This window comes from Pelecanus crispus, chromosome 10, assembly GCF_030463565.1.
Source record: "Pelecanus crispus isolate bPelCri1 chromosome 10, bPelCri1.pri, whole genome shotgun sequence".
NCBI classification, from domain to species: domain Eukaryota; kingdom Metazoa; phylum Chordata; class Aves; order Pelecaniformes; family Pelecanidae; genus Pelecanus; species Pelecanus crispus.
In genome coordinates this window covers 37,597,639-37,614,717 of record NC_134652.1, presented here as the reverse complement: position 1 = coordinate 37,614,717, position 17,079 = coordinate 37,597,639, and the positions used below count along the sequence as shown (strand labels likewise).

At 49.1% G+C, this 17,079-nt stretch overlaps 1 protein-coding gene across 1 annotated transcript; it reads left to right on the top strand.

Moving 5' to 3' along the window:
• The first annotated feature begins 5,132 nt into the window (after positions 1–5,132).
• On the top strand, positions 5,133–16,958 carry TACR2 (tachykinin receptor 2). The gene is made up of 5 exons (XM_075717701.1): positions 5,133–5,656; positions 9,241–9,435; positions 12,534–12,690; positions 13,028–13,224; positions 16,772–16,958. The coding sequence occupies exons 1-5, from the start codon at positions 5,211–5,213 to the stop codon at positions 16,956–16,958; spliced, it is 1,182 nt and encodes a 393-aa protein (XP_075573816.1). The 5' UTR covers positions 5,133–5,210.
• Positions 16,959–17,079: the final 121 nt, after the last annotated feature.

Here is a 17,079-nt window from a genome sequence, read left to right as displayed (position 1 = left end):
CCCGCCCGAGTGGGTGCCGGCGGGCGGCACAGCGGAGAAACACAAAAAACACGGGGCGCGGGGGGAAACCACGGCGGGCGCGAGATGAAAAGCTCCGAAACGCGCCCGGCCGCGGCTTATTCTCTCCCCCCCCCCCCCCCCCCCCCCCCCGTTTTTTTTCCTTTGCAAATGCCTAGCTGCCGAGGACTCTTTCAGGACTAGCCCCGCAGCTGGAGAGGTCAGGAAAAAAAAAAAAAAAATGTATATATCGCTGCTCAAACAGTCATCTAAATATACGTATCGCTGCTCAAACAGTCATCTAAATATATATATCGCTGCTCAAACGGTCATCTAACGCTGCTGGCGGAGCCCAGAGCAACGCGCGCACCCGCAAACCTCCGCAATTGCCATTTAAGACATCGCGGACGAAAATACAGAACTGCGAAGCCGCTGCTTGGGCTTTTTGGTTAAGCGTACGTTGACAGCGCAAAGCAGAGTCCCCACGCGCTACAGCGGCACAATTAAGCAATACCGGAGCGTTTACCTCTCATTCTAACACCCAGGCAATTGCACCTGCAAAGAGGGTCCCGTCCTGCAAATAGGGAGCGGGCGTATTGCACCGGCCGCGCTTTCTGCCTGCTTTCCACCGTTTATCCGCGTCCTGCTGCCGTGACGGCAGGTCAGCGGTGGCTCTTACACAGCAATCATGAACTGCAAACACCATTCATGCCTATGAGATGAAATAAGCCCTTTCGAGCTCGCAGCGCTGCACTCCACAAAGGACTATTTTCCTGCCGGGGTGGGGGGAGGAGAAAAAAAAAAAAAAAAGTCTCATTCAAAGTGGCAGACAACTGTCGCAGAGTTGGTTGTTGCATCCTGGCCCGGAGCAGAGACAGACGGCATTGAAAATCAGCGTCTGGTATCAGAGAAGATGAAGTGCAGCAGCATTTATTCTTAAATTATCTAGCAAAGAGACTGTGGAAAACCTCTGTAAAACTCTTTAAGCGGTCGCTCGCACATCATTTTGTTAGGTACGTACAATAAACCAGTAGTTGCTACCAAACCCTCTTTTATAAAGCCTAAAAAAATATTCCTGGGTAGTTCTGTTATAAAATGTGCCGCTTTTGCACGCAGTGCTAAACTCTGCTTCTGGCAAACCGGTAACCCAGCCTGGCTCCCTGCCAGCGACATCACCTCTTAACGTTTCTGACAATAAACAAGCAATGTCCTAGAGCATTCATCTTCTCAAATCTCAACAACTTCAATTTTCAGACAAATTTGCAAATATCCCTGGCACCGACGGCGTGCAGGCTGGCAATCGCATCGCGTGTCGTGTAAGCGCTGGCCATTAGAGCCGACCGCACGTTCGTCGTGTCTCACGGGCATCGGTCACATCCAAACACGTTCCCGTCACTTACGCGCTTTCCTTGTTTGCGTATTTAATGAAATTAGTAGTTTTGGTTTGACTTCTCTAACGCCTTACCTTGTCCTTCGGGCTCTGATTTCTGCAAATAAAATTTCAGGGCACGACTGGCTGGATGAGGAAGCCGATTAAAGGGACTGTCCATTTTCCTGTTGCTTTCACTCTGAACTGAGCCAATGCGTCAAAACAAGTTTCAGTTACAAACCGTATGAAAATAATTGAATCATGCTTTTCTTTGTCCAAATGCCAGGCTTTGTCTAGACAATGAAACGGCAAGATGTCTGGACCAAATTTGTACAGTTCAGCAGCAAATGGTGGTTTCAAGTAAGAGCTTACGAATGGCCCTGCGGTGCTGGGGGTCCTTCTGGGTTGCGCTCTCTCTACCTGAGGCCAATGCAGCACAGAGCTGCAGTTTTCCACTCCAGAGCTTGGCATCTCTGCCAGCATCGAGGCGCATCGTGCATCACAGCACCTGCTCTCGAGGCCATCCGATGGCTCAACCAGTGGTGCTTTTGCTCACGTTAAGGATCAGTGACTTCCACATTTCCTCCCTCACCTTCAGGGCTACCGGGGTTGTTGCAGGTGTGTACAGGGCATGGTAGATCCCGTGAACGGTCTTCAAAAGATCTGCAGAGCATTTGACCCAGGGCTTTAGGAGATCTGCAGAAAAAGGAAGCGAACCCTCAGCTAGCCCTGCACCGGGGAGTGTCGGAAAGACCCTCAGCTTTTCAGAGCTGCCAGCAGCATTTCTGCTGCTTTCTTCCAGCCCAAGCCCGGCTGATAAAGCTGCAGTCTGGCTGCATGTTTCCCCACCAAAGGTGGATGCTCATGGTCCTCACGTCCTGCTCTCAGAGGTCAAAGGTCCTTCTCCCCAGAGCTGAGTCCAACATGCAATACGATGAAAGCCTCTACTGCCCATATTACCTTATATTGGTTTTCCAAAAGATGAAATGCACCTTATTCACCCTTCCAGATCCACATCTTTTGTTTACATCTCTCAGCCTTTGCTCAGGCCTGGGATCAGTGACTCAGCACGGCAATATTTGGCCTTGAACAATCCCGCCCGTAATAAAGACAACAGTGAAACCAGCCAAACCCCAAAACCCGGCTCTCAGACAGTCCCTCTCCCTGGTATAACGCCAAAATTGTTGGAGAGGTGGGTTTCGCCTGTGGTCCCAGGCAAGCGCGACTTTCCCGAGGAATTTGGAGCCTGCCTTTGTAAAAAAAAACCGCTCCAGTTGGGAAGTCAAAAGGCCGATAGCACACGCTACGTCACTGGCCAGGCTCCAGGGCAATAACCTTGTCAATGCACAACCAGCGAAGGAATAAAAGGTGTGGGTGTGTATAAGCAAAGGCAAGTCCCTGCTGACTTGTATGAGGAAATGTTGGCCAAAGGGTGGCTGCTCTCTGATTATCACCCGAGTAACAGATCAGGGACCGGGGCAGATGGTTCAGAAGATGGCAGTGGTGCTTCCTAGGAAATGTGGGCGCCCTGACCATCTTCAAAGTCAAAGTCAGCCAAAGGAGGTTTTTGGGTTCGCCATTGAAACATCAAAAAGTACAGTCCTTTTTCTAAGCGTTTGCTTATGTTCTGCTTTCTGTAACAAAGACTAATAAAGCACTTTAGCTCCGCTCTCAGCTGAACATATAGAGGCTTTTGCTCATATTCTCCTTGGAATTTGAAGAGATTTGAGCAAGCCCAAGGAAACAAAAAAATCTGAAGAACACTATTAGCTGTTGAATTTGTACTGCAAATCATGAAAAGCCCTCCTGGACGGCATACAGAAAGTGGAAGGTTCATAAGCTGTTTAATGAGGTGTCAGTGGAAGACTTTCAAGAAGAGCCGGGAACAGCTTTGCAATGCACATGAGAAGATAACGTACAAGTGTATTTTTGCAGTTTCTGGGTAAGGCAGTGAGCGGGATTACCTGCAGGGTAAGTCCATCATGAGGAGGAGGAGGAGATAATTACATGTAGGAGTACAAGTATTCATTTCTAAAAAACAATACTTGGGTAATACCGCCTCAGAGAAGACCTGCTTTAAAGAGTTGCGGTGGCTAGGTGATGGGTTAACTGAAGGCTGCCTCCAGAAATTAGTGAGGCAAGGAAAGAGTCCAGGCTGAGCTGGTGGAAAGGATCCTGCGCCGATAAATACTGCCCTGTTACAGGGGGGCCTGGCACAGCTGCAGCTCCAGCAGCTCCGGGAGCTGGAAAACCACTGCCATCCCAGTGCCGCGCGCACAGGGGGAGTTTTTCCTTTATGTTACTTGTCAGGAGCTTTCTGAATCCTGAAAACAGGGTTTAATATCTGAAAATAGGCTTTAATATCTGAAAACAGGATTCAATACCTGAAACGCTTTTAGCTTCCAGCAGAGCAGGCACGAGCCGGTGCCCGCTACTCTGAAATCTCAGCCTCACCGTGTTGCTTATGTTTATGTCACTTACCCCAAAGCCGAGTGCGAGCAAGAGCGCTGTGCTCCGAGCAGAGACAGGAGTCAGGGGTTCCCCTTTCCTACGAGGACCAGATACTCCCGGCATGCGGGAGGCCGGTAATTTTCTGCAGCACATGCTGGGAAAGGGGATGCAGCGGTCCAGAGGGGGAACACCCCTCGTTCGGCCCCTCGGCATCACAGAGCGTGGAGGCTGGGAACTGAAGCTCCTCTGGGTGTTTCTATGCTAGAGAGCAGCCGGAGAAGGATTTCTGGAGCTCTGGATGAGACCCGGGGTGCCAGCTTCCCGCTGAACCCTGATTAGAAATCCCAGTTCAGGTCTGGCCTTTGCAAATGCCTCTCTCCTGGCATTATTCGCCGGCGACCCTTCAAGCACCAACAGGACACGCTGCTGTAATTTAAATTAAATCATACCAAATCTACTAAATATGGCTGATCGAGTCATATTATATAGGGCAGTCACTATTAAGTAAAACGTATTAAAAATGCAGATAAGCCTCCAAATAGTTGCGGAGAGTAAGACCACCTTGCTAAAATTGTGTTGAATGTATTTTGTTTCTTTTTTGCTATGAGAGATCGCCTGAAGCCAGGGAGGGTCCTGGAAACGCAAGGATCGCAGGACTGGTAAGCCCGGCAAAGTAGCTACCCTTGCATTTAAGCCCATAAACCCTGGTATAGCAGCATGTCCGTTTCGGAGATTATTTCAAAAGAAACGGAGAAGGAGGGGGGAAAGTTTCAAGTAGCACTTTGCCACGTTTCATTTGATGTCAAATTGATTGTTTAGTTTTTGCCTGCAAAAGACTCCACCTCCCTTCAAAGTCCCCTTAAACCCTGTAGAGAATTTATCCCAGTACGGCTCCTGCCTCACACTTAACAGTTACACAGGCAAAGGAAACCAAATGTCCTCAGTCCCGCTGCAGAGGATTCAGATACCTGGTGCTTTGGAAAACCGCTGTCCTGAAAAAGAATGATTTCCTCTTGGATTGAAGTGTTTTCTGGCTTGATACTTCCATTTATATTTTCTTGGCCCTAAAACTAATCTAAAGGAAGACATTGCCTGTCGCTGAACTGGAAAACACCCCCCCCCTTTTTTTTTTCCTTTTTTCTTTCTTTTTTAGAGGAAAAAGAGACTCAAGGGGGAGAGTTGTTCTTTAAGTTTTTGCTCTTCAAACACAGGTTAAAATGCCAGGCAAGGAGGAGGCCCTCGGTATCGCTCGTCTCCTCCTGGAACTGCATTGCATCACTTGGAAAACAGGATGAGAGGACATGAGACATCTCATCCCGATGTCTTTTTAACAGCACTTAGTCATACGCATGGGGATTCATAACACCAGCATCTACTGCAAGAAAATGAGCAGATGCCAGAAGACTTTATTTTACACTTAGCCGAAGAAAAAACCATGAGCACATTTTCCGTATTAAACGCTAGCAACATTTCGCGGGCTGACGCCCTTCAGGACAGCGGCAATTGGACGGCGGTAACCCAGTTTACCCAGCCGGGATGGCAAATTGCTTTGTGGGCTATCACCTATTCCTTCATCGTTATCACATCCATCGTTGGCAACATTACCATCATCTGGATTATTCTTGCGCACAGGAGAATGAGGACTGCTACCAATTACTTTATCGTTAATTTGGCTCTTTCGGATTTGCTGATGTCCGCTTTCAATACCATCTTCAATTTTATTTATGCCAGTCACAACGTCTGGTATTTCGGCGAGGAATTCTGCAGGTTTCAGAACTGGTTCCCCATCACCGCAATGTTTGTGAGCATTTACTCCATGACAGCCGTGGCTGCAGAGAGGTAAGAGGCGAATGGAGAAGACAAGGTCTGAAAAATTTCACTGTAAGTTATAAAAAATTATTGCAATATTTTGGGCGATTGGCCCCCGCCTACCGTGTCAGGTGCCTTATCAGCAAAGTGGGAGGAGTGCCAGGCAAATAGACCTCGGGGTTAGATGCTAGTTATGCCACGAAAGGAAGGCTCTTCAGCCTTATCCCCAGACTGGATTACACCCAAATGTGTAATGAGTGGAAGTGGCTGGTATTTTCTTGTTCCCGTGTTACCAATCATAATTATTTCCCGGTCATCCTGCAAACTCATTTCTTTAAAACCACCAGAAAGACCTCTCATCTGGACAGAGCTGGAGCGATACAAATATGCTGCAGGATGCTGAAAGTATCAGCATCCGCAATCCCGCTTGTGAGTCCAGAAAACCACCAGAAATAATGGGAATTGGATCAGAAATGGCAGAGTCTGCTCCAATAGTTCACAAGAACGACTTCTTCCAAGAGGGAGGAAAGTAGGAGGAAAGTAATTACAGTGATTTTGTTTGACTTGTGAGGTAATTCGGTATTTTCATAATACTCTCTTACAAGAGCTTACAAGAGCTGCCAAGTCTCTTTTACTCGAGCTTAAATTTGTGGAGTATGAATGTGTTTACAGCTCATTGTTAAGTAGCGTGACGCTGTTCTTCTTTTTGCTAGAAAGTGGCCAAAAGTCCATGGGAATTTCCTCTCTTAAGGGCAATGGCATGTAAAAGAAGTAGAGGAGGTTCAGCTCCCTTCCAGGCTCTCTGCCGTCCTTCCCTCCATGCTTCCCGTCTTCCCTCTCTTTCTTCCACTCCCTGCCTGGCGCCGGGAACATCTGGATCTTTTGCATCCTATGTCCCTGCCGCAACCCCACGGCGAAGGTCTTCCCCCGGGCAGCTGGACCCGGCGCCCAGAAATACCTGGCGGTCCTTTATCAAGCCCTCCTGTTGACTTTGCGGTTTGCTTCAGGTTTCCTCGGCTCCTTATCAAGCACAGGTATCCACCAAGGGCCCTTCCAGCTCCCTCGGGAGCGGAGCCAGCGTCCCTCGGGAGCCATCCGTGAGTCATCGGGGTGGCTTTCGTAACTCCCGCCCCTGCTCGCGGCGCGGCTCACCCCGGCGCACCCACCTTCCGGAAGCAATCGAGGTAGCCACCAAACCAAACCAGGCAAACAAACTAGCGGGAGAAGGAAGGCTTTGCCCCGGGGTGCGTGTAGCGCCCGCTGAAGCCCACGCCGGAGCCGGAGATATGGCCCGGATTGACGGGCAGCTGCCGTGGGACGGGGCAGCAGCCCCCGGGGCCGCCGGAAGGATCGCTAATCGGCACAGGGATGAGCGATGCGTTCATCAGCCCGCAGTTGTCCAGAGGAAAGCAAATCCCTATTTAGAAGGAACGGCAGCTCAGTTTTAGACTCGAGCGCTCTTTTGCTGTTCCTGGCTTTAAATCAAGGGTCGTTGGTAACTGCTCTTTTATACATGTGGTCTGCCAAAGAATATTATTTAAAAAAAAAAAAAAAAATTAAAAAATAAAAATCTCCATTTCAGCCTGTCCTCATGTCTCCCTACTCTCATTCCTTGGGGACTTTTGGTGAAAGTACCTATACAGCCAAAATCTCTTTAATCACGTGGCACGGCTCAGAAAGAAAACTTGGCATCTCGCTGCAAACCATATTTAGCTATTCTTTGCTTAGCCTTAAAATAGATCCTGACACTGTCTCCTGGAAACTCACGGCTTCCATTTATTGTTATGAGAACTTGCGTCCACTCGGGTTCCGCTGTTTAACTTGGATAAAACAATGTCTTTGGAAGTTTATTGTAAGGAAGGAGGCTAAGAAGTGACAGCTCTATAAGTCATGTTTGTCCGCTGTGGAAAAGGCCCGGGCTGTATTGCTCACCGTGGGGTTTAGGACCACTCTGTTTCCCCGTTTCAAGCTGCTCCGTGTACCGGAGCAGCTGTTTCCACTGCACGCTTTCCGCAGCGCTCCGGGCAGAAATGTAGTATATCAGATTAAGTTTCACACTCCAGTTAGCAAAGCCTCCTGGGCCCTCTTCAAAAAGCGTGCAAGAGTGTCCGAAATTCAGCTCGTTTTGTCTGCGCGGGACGAGGACCGGAGGAAGGGTGCCGGGAATGTGGTCCCAGCGTCCTGGGATGTCACAGGGAGCGGGGCACGGAGAGGGGGCACAGGGAGCACGAGCAGCAGCGGGGCAAAGGCAGCCCTGCCACGCAGCAAGAGAGGCCAGGAGATCTCAGCAGATCCGGTAAATCTCCCAACTTGCAGGAGCTTGCCTAAAAGCGCGGCTCGCCTCGGGGGTGCACCCCTGGCCGAGTGTGAAAGCCTCCACCCAGCAGCCCTGTAATACCTTCAGTGTCTGCAACACGGGCTTCTGCGGCATCATTTACACCCAGGACTCGCCGCTCACCGAGAGCCACAGACTGTGGATTTGGGCACTTCTGCGGGCAAATATCCCGGAGAATATTTGCCACTTGATTCCTCCCTGACCAGATTCGAGCATGGTATAATACTGCCTACAGCGAGCTATAGAAAAGCAAGGTGACGTGAAAATTTTATAGCTAAATAAGGCTCTGGTGCTGCGCAGCTCTGGCTTAATTACTGTGCTGTCTGTCCGTGCAGCTGCCCTCTGTCCTGCAGCGGCAGCCGGGCAGAGCTCCCTCCCAACAGCCTGCCCAAGAGACAGCCCAGAGTTTTGTCAGATTTTCGCTATGAAAACCAGGAGGCAATTGGCATGTTCCACTCTATTTTGCCTTTGTAACAACCATGACGAAGAGTACAGAAAGCATGACAAGAAATGCATAATTGATTATGTACTCATTACGATACCATGCATTTCTACACGGGGAACTTAAAACCAGAGAGCGCCCCGGGCTTGCAAGTAATCTAATAGTCAGATGTGCCGTGAGGGCTCCGAGCAGGTGTGGGACGAAAGGGTCAGCCTTCCCCTTCCGCTGCAAGCAAGTGCTCGAGCATTTACAGGCAGGGGTGGATGGCACAGGAGTTTTCCACGGCTAAAAATCAGTGGAGAAAAAATTCCGGGTAAAGGATACTCAAGACCCCAGTCTGCTGTTGCAATGATACAGGGCGTCAGAGGAGATTGACATAATCAGGGGGAAACGGAGCGTGTGGGGTTTTTTTTTTGGTAGAGGAAGGAGAAAAGGGCACGGTATTAAACAGTGCGTAACTCCAAACTAACATGTCACAGCATGAAATTTCAGACCAAAGACATAAAGCATGTGAAAAATTAATTAAAAAAAGAGGAAAAAAAGCAAAATTCAAAGTAAGGGGAATATTTGCAAAGACCATATGCAGAAGGCAGAGATGACTGCTTCCTCCTCACACCAGAAGCATCCATCCACATGGGTTTAATGTATTCTGCCCTGAGACTTGCAGTCATTCTCTTCAGAAAGGGTTTAGCTCCTTCTAATTATTTATAGCCTGGAACCTATCAAAATGTCTATAAATAAAGCCCACTATACCGTCCTAATGAGTTTTTACGCTTGCTCTATTTGTTGTACAGTTTACCAATGCAACTGTAAAAGCATTACGTGTTTTCCTTGCAGGTACGTAGCAATAATTCATCCCTTCAAGCCCAGGCTCTCTGCTGGAAGCACCAGGGTCATCATAGGGATAATCTGGCTGGTGGCATTTGGGCTCGCCTTCCCGCAGTGCTTCTACGCCGAGATAATGACGGACAACGGAACGACGAAATGCATCGTCGTCTGGCCCGATGACGTCGGATCCAAGCACCAGCTCACGTAAGCAAAATGAGAAAACTCCCAATTCGTGCAAAAGTTGGCTAGGAAATCCATCGCATCTCCAAACTGTTGGCTACAGGCAGTACTGGGAGAGAGGGTGGGGGGAACCACGCGGCAGGGGAATACAGGTCTGGGGCAGCCCATCTAAGCTCAGTTTAAGCCAGCTGTGGAAAAAGCTCCCAGGTGATCATGGCTCAGGGTAAAGAAGGGTGAAAAGTGCTCTGAAAAGTGGTCATAAGATCTAGAAACCCTAGACACGGGGCTCCGTGGACTTAAGAGGAACCAGTGCGAAAAGTCTCTAAACAAGCAATAAATCCCGATTCCAAAGATTTTGGATTTTCTCCCTCCATCAGGCAGGAAGAAACCACATATCTTTAATGCCGAGAAGCCACTAATTAGCTAAAAATTATGCTGCTCCCTGTGGGAGGGGGAAAAAAAAAAAAAAAAGGAGCATGTTTCAAACATCCTAAGGTTTTATAAATTGACTTATCTGGGCACACATCTGCGCTGCCAAAAGCTCCTAACCCTCACAGCACTTCTTCCTGCTTTAAAACAAGATTGTGCAGACAGATGAAACAAGCCATACCCCGCATTTAGGGGATCTGCTGTGATTAATCATTATTCAAAGCAGATGATACACAGAGCAGTTTGAGCAATTTATCAAGCACAACATATTTATACAAAGTAGTAATGGAAGAACTGCAGAAAAGGAACAAATTGATTAACAAAATGGAAACAATTTTTCAAACCAAAAGCAAGCGCTGAACTCCCCGTGCCCATTCTTCACTGTGAACGCTTTTGCCCAGCTACGTGCACCCCGGGACATTTTTCCCTTCTCAGTCTTCATCTCCGGCGGACAGCTGGATGCCTCCTGCAGTTAGATATTACCAAACTAACCGGTTTTCACGCTAAGATGTGCCAAGATCCAGGAGCTTCACATAAGTTTGGCTGAGCTGCAGCGTATTCCGCCATTGGGGGTCAGTTGTCCCCAGGCTCCAGAGTCACAGAAGAGCAAGAGTAAAATCAGGCTCACATCACGTCGGGGGATGTTCCTCCTGGGGCCCTGTGGCTGCTATTGAGAGGGAGGGATAGCGGATAATCATTTGTATGTAAGTCACCGATGACTATTCCATTCAGCTGAAAAGCATGAGGTTTATTTCTCCCGCATCAGCTGTTTGGGAAGGATTGAAACAAGAGTTTCCCAGCACGCCCAGCGAAATCTCTGCGGGCTGGAAAGGTTGGTCCTGGATGCAGCAAATAATCCAAGAGCAGCAGCTCCCGCACACAATGAACCGCTTCGTTCACCGGCTCGCTCTCCCTGAAACAGCCTCGGATTTGCAGGTTTCAGTAGCTCTCCTAGCAAGGAAGCTGGAAGCAGCGCTCCCCAGAAGTCATCTTGAGCGGTGGATCTGTCAGGACAAACGCCTGCAATACAGAGCAGGGAGAAAAAGCCACGTGCAGCCATTCATGTGCTAGTCTGAACACCGGGGAAAAGAAAGACTAGGAAACCCAAAGAAAAAACAAAATGGAAAACTGGGTTCCTCTGTTGACTGTGGGCCCCCCAAATCCTTCTTAGTCGATTAAAACCGGTTTTTGAGATTTCTAGACTTCAGAACTAAGGAAAATCCTTTTCTGCAGGAAAAATGTTTATAATTATGATAGAAACAAGTCAAAAAAACCCACCCAAAACCCAAACAATGCACTACTGTGACTGCCAGTGCCTAAGAAATCCTGGATATGAAGGGACTAAATTTGTAAAAGTTCAACTTTTCTGGTGACAGGTTAACTTGGCAGCAAAGTAGCAAAACTACAGACTAGAAGTTTCTTTTTGCCACGTGCTCCACCTTAGGCTCCCACCCTCTCCTCCTCCTCCCAGGATGGGAACTCTAAAAGGGCTTTGCATTTCCGCTGCGCTCCACACACGGTATTAGTCCTTCAAACGAGGTACCGCTCTGAGGAGGCTTGGGAAGGGTGGAAAACGGGCAGCGATAAACTTGCCACGTTTCGCAAATACAGTATTTTTCTATACACAGCCACCATTCTGGTATCTGCAACCACCGCGAGGAGCAAACACCACCGAGCGCCCCAACACCGTTTTCAGCAGCGCCTGGCAAAGGAGCTGATGCAGCAAGTAACTCCAGAGCACTGTCATACCGAGAAAAAACTTTTGCGCCCAGCCTTTTGTGGTCATTGCCAGCAGCGTGTGCCAGAGCCCTCCTGCCTAATCCGAGTTTTTACACTGTTTATGTTCATTTGACAGCTGCTCTAACAGAGTGAGCGGGTTGCTCCCTCCCCATAAATGGTGGTGGCTTAAAATAATCAAACCCCAGCATGAGGGAACCGGCAGAAGCTTGTGGGGTAACACGGAAAGCTAGGAAGGGCTGAGCTAAAATGCAGCCGAAGGAGATGCCAGCGCTTTCAGCTAGAGCAGTAACCGAGTAGCCCGCTGGGGATACGTAATTGTGCATGCACTCACAAATAAAAACAGCCAGCGACGCAAATACAGCAATGCTGCCACTCACTTTCTGCACGCTGTAAGCCGGCAATATTCCTTCCGTGCTCCCTGCGGCAGCAGATCTGCCAAGTTTGTGCACCCTGTTAGCAGCCAGCTACATTCTGAAGTCCCCGACCCAGGTTTTCTCGTTGCTGCTGAATTAAGCTGTTGCCACTATTGCATTCATCAAGTTACTCTGCAGTTTTTGGAATAGTCCTTTTCCATATCTGTGGTTTAAAGGCTCATATTTTTACAGCCACGAGTCTTAGACGTCTCCCTTTCCTGACTGCAGTGGGATAGCAAAGTTCAGGGCAGGTGGCCATGGACTGTAACCCTCTGATAAAAGATAAATTATATTACTCCGTCTTGAAAGAGCAGTGAATCCAGTCTGAGGACTAATCATCGCAACATAAGAGAGACGATGTTTTACTGTTTACAGAACATTTACATCCCTGTAATGGTGTTTGTAGGCAAAATGTCTGCTTCTTTATGCTTTGGGGTTGAAGTTAATGGGAGCCAGACGTACGTGTCCAAAAGACAATTTCTGAAAGAGCCCTTCAAGAGACATACTGACTATGAAAACGTGCCTGTTCTTCTTTTTCAGGTATCACATTGCAGTGATCGTGTTGATTTATTTACTGCCTTTAATGGTGATGTTTGTTGCATACAGCATTATAGGAATTACTCTGTGGAGCAGTGCGGTTCCAGGCAACCACCTTAACAGAGTCCGCTACAAACAGCAAGTTAATGCCAAAAAAAAGGTCAGAAGTGAAACTTAAAAATAATTACCCTCAGCGCACCAGCCCTGCTGGCTCCAATTCCAAAATGGAGCTTGCATTTGATACCAAATCTTGTGGGATTGGGCATGAAAGGTTGACAAAATATTTTTGGGCCGGGGTTAAAGGGCATCACCCAGCAAGTATGAAAAAAATGGTGATCCACATGCACCAGCCAGGCTCCAAGGGAAGAAAGGCTCACGTCGGTAGGCAGGGGGCCAGTTCCCAGCAGTCCTTAGAAAGTGAAGCCCAGTGTCCGGTGAATCTGCACGTCACAGGATAAACCAAGCCCAGGAATAACACACTGGTTTTGTTTTTCCAGTTCGTGAAGACCATGGTGGTAGTTGTGATCATTTTTGCTGTCTGTTGGCTGCCCTATCACATATACTTCATCCTGGGGAGCTTCAAGGAAGACATCTACCAGCAGAAGTACATTCAGCAGGTTTACCTCGCAATCTTTCTCCTTGCCATGAGTTCGACGATGTACAACCCCATCATATACTGCTGTCTTAACCAAAGGTGAGTAGGGGGCACGTGTGCCATGAGTTCGATGATGTACAACCCCACCATATCCTGCTGTCTTAACCAAAGGTGAGTAGCGGGCACGTGTGCCATGAGTTCGACGATGTACAACCCCATCATATACTGCTGGCTTAACCAAAGGTGAGTAGCGGGCACATATGTGCGCAGAGAAAATTAAAATCTCAGTCTGAAAAAGCATGTATCTCTGGAGGTGAGAACAATCACAGAATCATAGAATCATAGAATCGTTTAGGTTGGAAAAGACCTTTAAGATCATCCAGTCCAACCATTAACCTACACTACCAAGCCCACACTAAACCAATCAAGGGTAGACTAGACTAAACCATGTCCCGAAGTGCCACATCTACCCATTTTTTGAACCCCTCCAGGGATGGGGACTCCACCACCTCTCTGGGCAGCCTGTTCCAATGCCTGACTGCCCTTTCCATGAAGAAATTTTTCCTAATTTCCAACCTAAACCTCCCCTGGCGCAGCTTAAGCCCATTTCCTCTCGTCCTATCGCTAACTGCTTGGGAGAAGAGACCAACACCCACCTCACTACACCCTCCTTTCAGGGAGTTGTAGAGAGCGATCAGGTCTCCCCTCAGCCTCCTCTTCTCCAGGCTAAACAACCCCAGTTCCCTCAGCCCCTCCTCATAAGGCCTGTGCTCCAGACCCTTCACCAGCTTCGTTGCCCTTCTCTGGACACGCTCCAGCACCTCACTGTCTTTCTTGTAGTGAGGGGCCCAAAACTGGACACAGTATTCCAGGTGCGGCCTCACCAGCGCCGAGTACAGGGGGACAATCACCTCCCTGCTCCTGCTGGCCATGCTATTCCTGATACAAGCCAGGATGCTGCTGGCCTTCTTGGCCACCTGGGCACACTGCTGGCTCATGTTCAGCCGGCTGTCTACCAACACCCCCAGGTCCTTTTCGGCCAGGCAGCTTTCCAGCCACTCTTCCCCAGGCCTGTAGCGCTGCATAGGGTTGTTGTGACCCAAGTGCAGGACCCAGCACTTGGCCTTGTTAAACCTCATACAGTTGGCCTCGGCCCATCGGTCCAGCCTGTCCAGGTCCCTCTGCAGGGCCATCCTACCCTCCAGCAGATCGACACTCCCACCCAATTTGGTGTCACCTGCAAACTTACTGAGGGTGCACTCAATCCCCTCGTCCAGATCATCGATAAAGATATTAAACAAGGCTGGCCCCAAAACAGAGCCCTGGGGAACACCGCTCGTGACCGGCTGCCAATTGGACTTAACTCCATTTACCACCACTCTCTGGGCTCAGCCACCCAGCCAGTTTTTTACCCAGCAAAGAGTACGCCTATCCAAGCCATGAGCTGCCAGCTTCCCAAGGAGAATATTGTGGGAGACGGTGTCAAAAGCTTTGCTAAAGTCCAGGTAAATGACATCCACAGCCTTTCCATCATCTACCAGGCGGGTCACCAGGTCATAAAAGGAGATCAGGTTGGTCAAGCAGGACCTGCCTTTCATGAACCCATGCTGGCTGGGCCTGATCCCCTGGTTAACCTGTACTTGCCTGTTGAGTTCACTCAAGATGAACCTCTCCATAATCTTCCCCGGCACTGAGGTCAGGCTGACAGGTCTGTAGTTCCCCGGGTCCTCCTTCCGGCCCTTCTTGTAGATGGGCGTCACGTTGGCAAGCCTCCAGTCATCAGGGACCTCCCCTGTTAACCAGGACTACTGATAGATGATGGAAAGTGGCTTGGCAAGCTCCTCTGCCAGCTCCCTCAGTACCCTCGGGTGGATCCCATCCGGCCCCATAGACTTGTGAGCGTCCAGGTGGCATAGCAGGTCATTAACTGCTTCCTCCTGGACTGTGAGGGCTCCATTCTGCTCCCCATCCCTATCCTCTAGCTCAGGGGCCTGAGTACCCTGGGGATGACCTGTCTGGCTGTTAAACACAGAGGCAAAGAAGGCGTTAAGTACCTCAGCCTTTTCCTTGTCCTCGGTGACAATGTTCCCCCCGCATCCAGCAAAGGATGGAGATTCTCCTTGGCTCTCCTTTTATTGCTAATGTACTTGTAAAAGCATTTTTTATTATCTTTTACAGCATTGGCCAGATTGAGTTCTAGCTGGGCTTTTGCCTTTCTAATTTTCTCCCTGCAGGACCTAACAAGATCCCTGTACTCCTCCTGAGCTGCCCGCCCCTTCTTCCAAAGGCGGTAGACTCTCCTTTTTTCCCTGAGTCCCCGCAAAAGCTCCCTATTTAGCCAGGCCGGTCGTTTTCCCTGCCGGTTGGTCTTACGGCACACGGGGACAGCCCGCTCCTGCGCCCTTAAGACTTCCTTCTTGAAGAAGGCCCAGCCTTCAACAACTGTGATTATCAGCTGCAGTCCATAGGCCGTGTAGACAAGTTAATTTATACTCTGCTAATAATGTGAGATTAGCCACAACTGTGCGAGTGAGTTTTTAACTCAACCCTTAAGATTTTCTGCCTCCAAATAAAGCGCAGGCAGCTGGCGTACGGTCAGTGCAGCCACATCTGCGCCGGTTTCCCTGCACGGACTACCTTCTTTCCAAGGAAGGAGGAAGGACTGTGTAATCCCTGCAATGCATCTGCCGACCTAATGCCGAGCTGGCTTAACCACCCCACTCCTCTTGTGCCACCACTGTGCCACGCAGGCACAGAGCTCATCCCCGTGGGGAGTCGGAGCAGCCCACGGGCGACGTGCCGAGACTCCCGCCCGGGCACACCGCCACGAGCGAGTGGCTGGGAGAGCACAACCCCATCGTGCCAAGAGATGTCCCTCTTGCTCCGCGCTGAGAATGGGCTGCTCTCGGGACGCTGGTGTGGCAGGACGCCGGCCTTGGGGAGCTGCTCAGGCTGCCATGCGGGTCTCCGTGCCAATTCCCACCGCCAGAACTCTCCCTAACCCGCATCCCTCGGCACCCCGGCTGCATGCGCAGTGAGCTTTAAGGGTAAGAAATAGTCATCGGCACACCACCTGCAGTGCAGTTTCACTGGGACTCCGCCAGCAAAATGCCTAACTCCAGAGTGATGCTAGGAGGCTCACCCCCTCAGAGTGTTTCCAACAGCATCCTGCCCGTAAGCTCGCAAAAGAAAGCAGTTTTGCAGCCCATTCAGCCGATCTGCATTTAACATAAAACACCCAAACGCATCCTCCAGCCCTCTCAGAAAGCAGACAGCTTCCTCATTTAATTATTCACGGTTTTTAAAAGTTTCCAGTGGGTAAACACATGTATTTTCCTCAGATGCTCTGCTTCTCACAACTGCTGACATGAGCACGCTCAGCACCATCTACTGAGCACATCAAACATCCTGCCGTTTGACTGATCTTACATATTTACTTAAAATATAAGGAAATCTGACCATCAACTCCTATTGCTCTTCCCTCCATGGTTTTATACATTTAGCTCTTCACCTCACTCCTTTGATTTCAATAGAAACTTTTTATTTCCATGGTCATTCAGAGTTAGAACCAAGTCAGGCATTTGTTCTTTCTCTGTGCAGTCAAAAAGATCATTTCACCATTTAATTTCTTTTCTTACATTTACAGGTTTCGTTCTGGCTTCAAATTAGCCTTCCGGTGGTGTCCGTGCATAAAAGCAACTGAGAAAGACAAACTTAAACTTATGTCCCCATCTCTTCACCAGACAACCCACAGGAAGTCAAGAACAAGTTTCAACACAGAAACCCAATTGAATGAGAAGACATCATTTACCCTCACCCAGCTAACACTTTGATTTTCTCCTCCCGGTTCTGGCTCTATCCTAATACATCATTGCAAGGCAGCAGATTTGTAGAAGCCTGAGGCAGGTCTTTTTTTCTGGAGCAACTGTTTCCTATGGGACTTTTTCAGACACC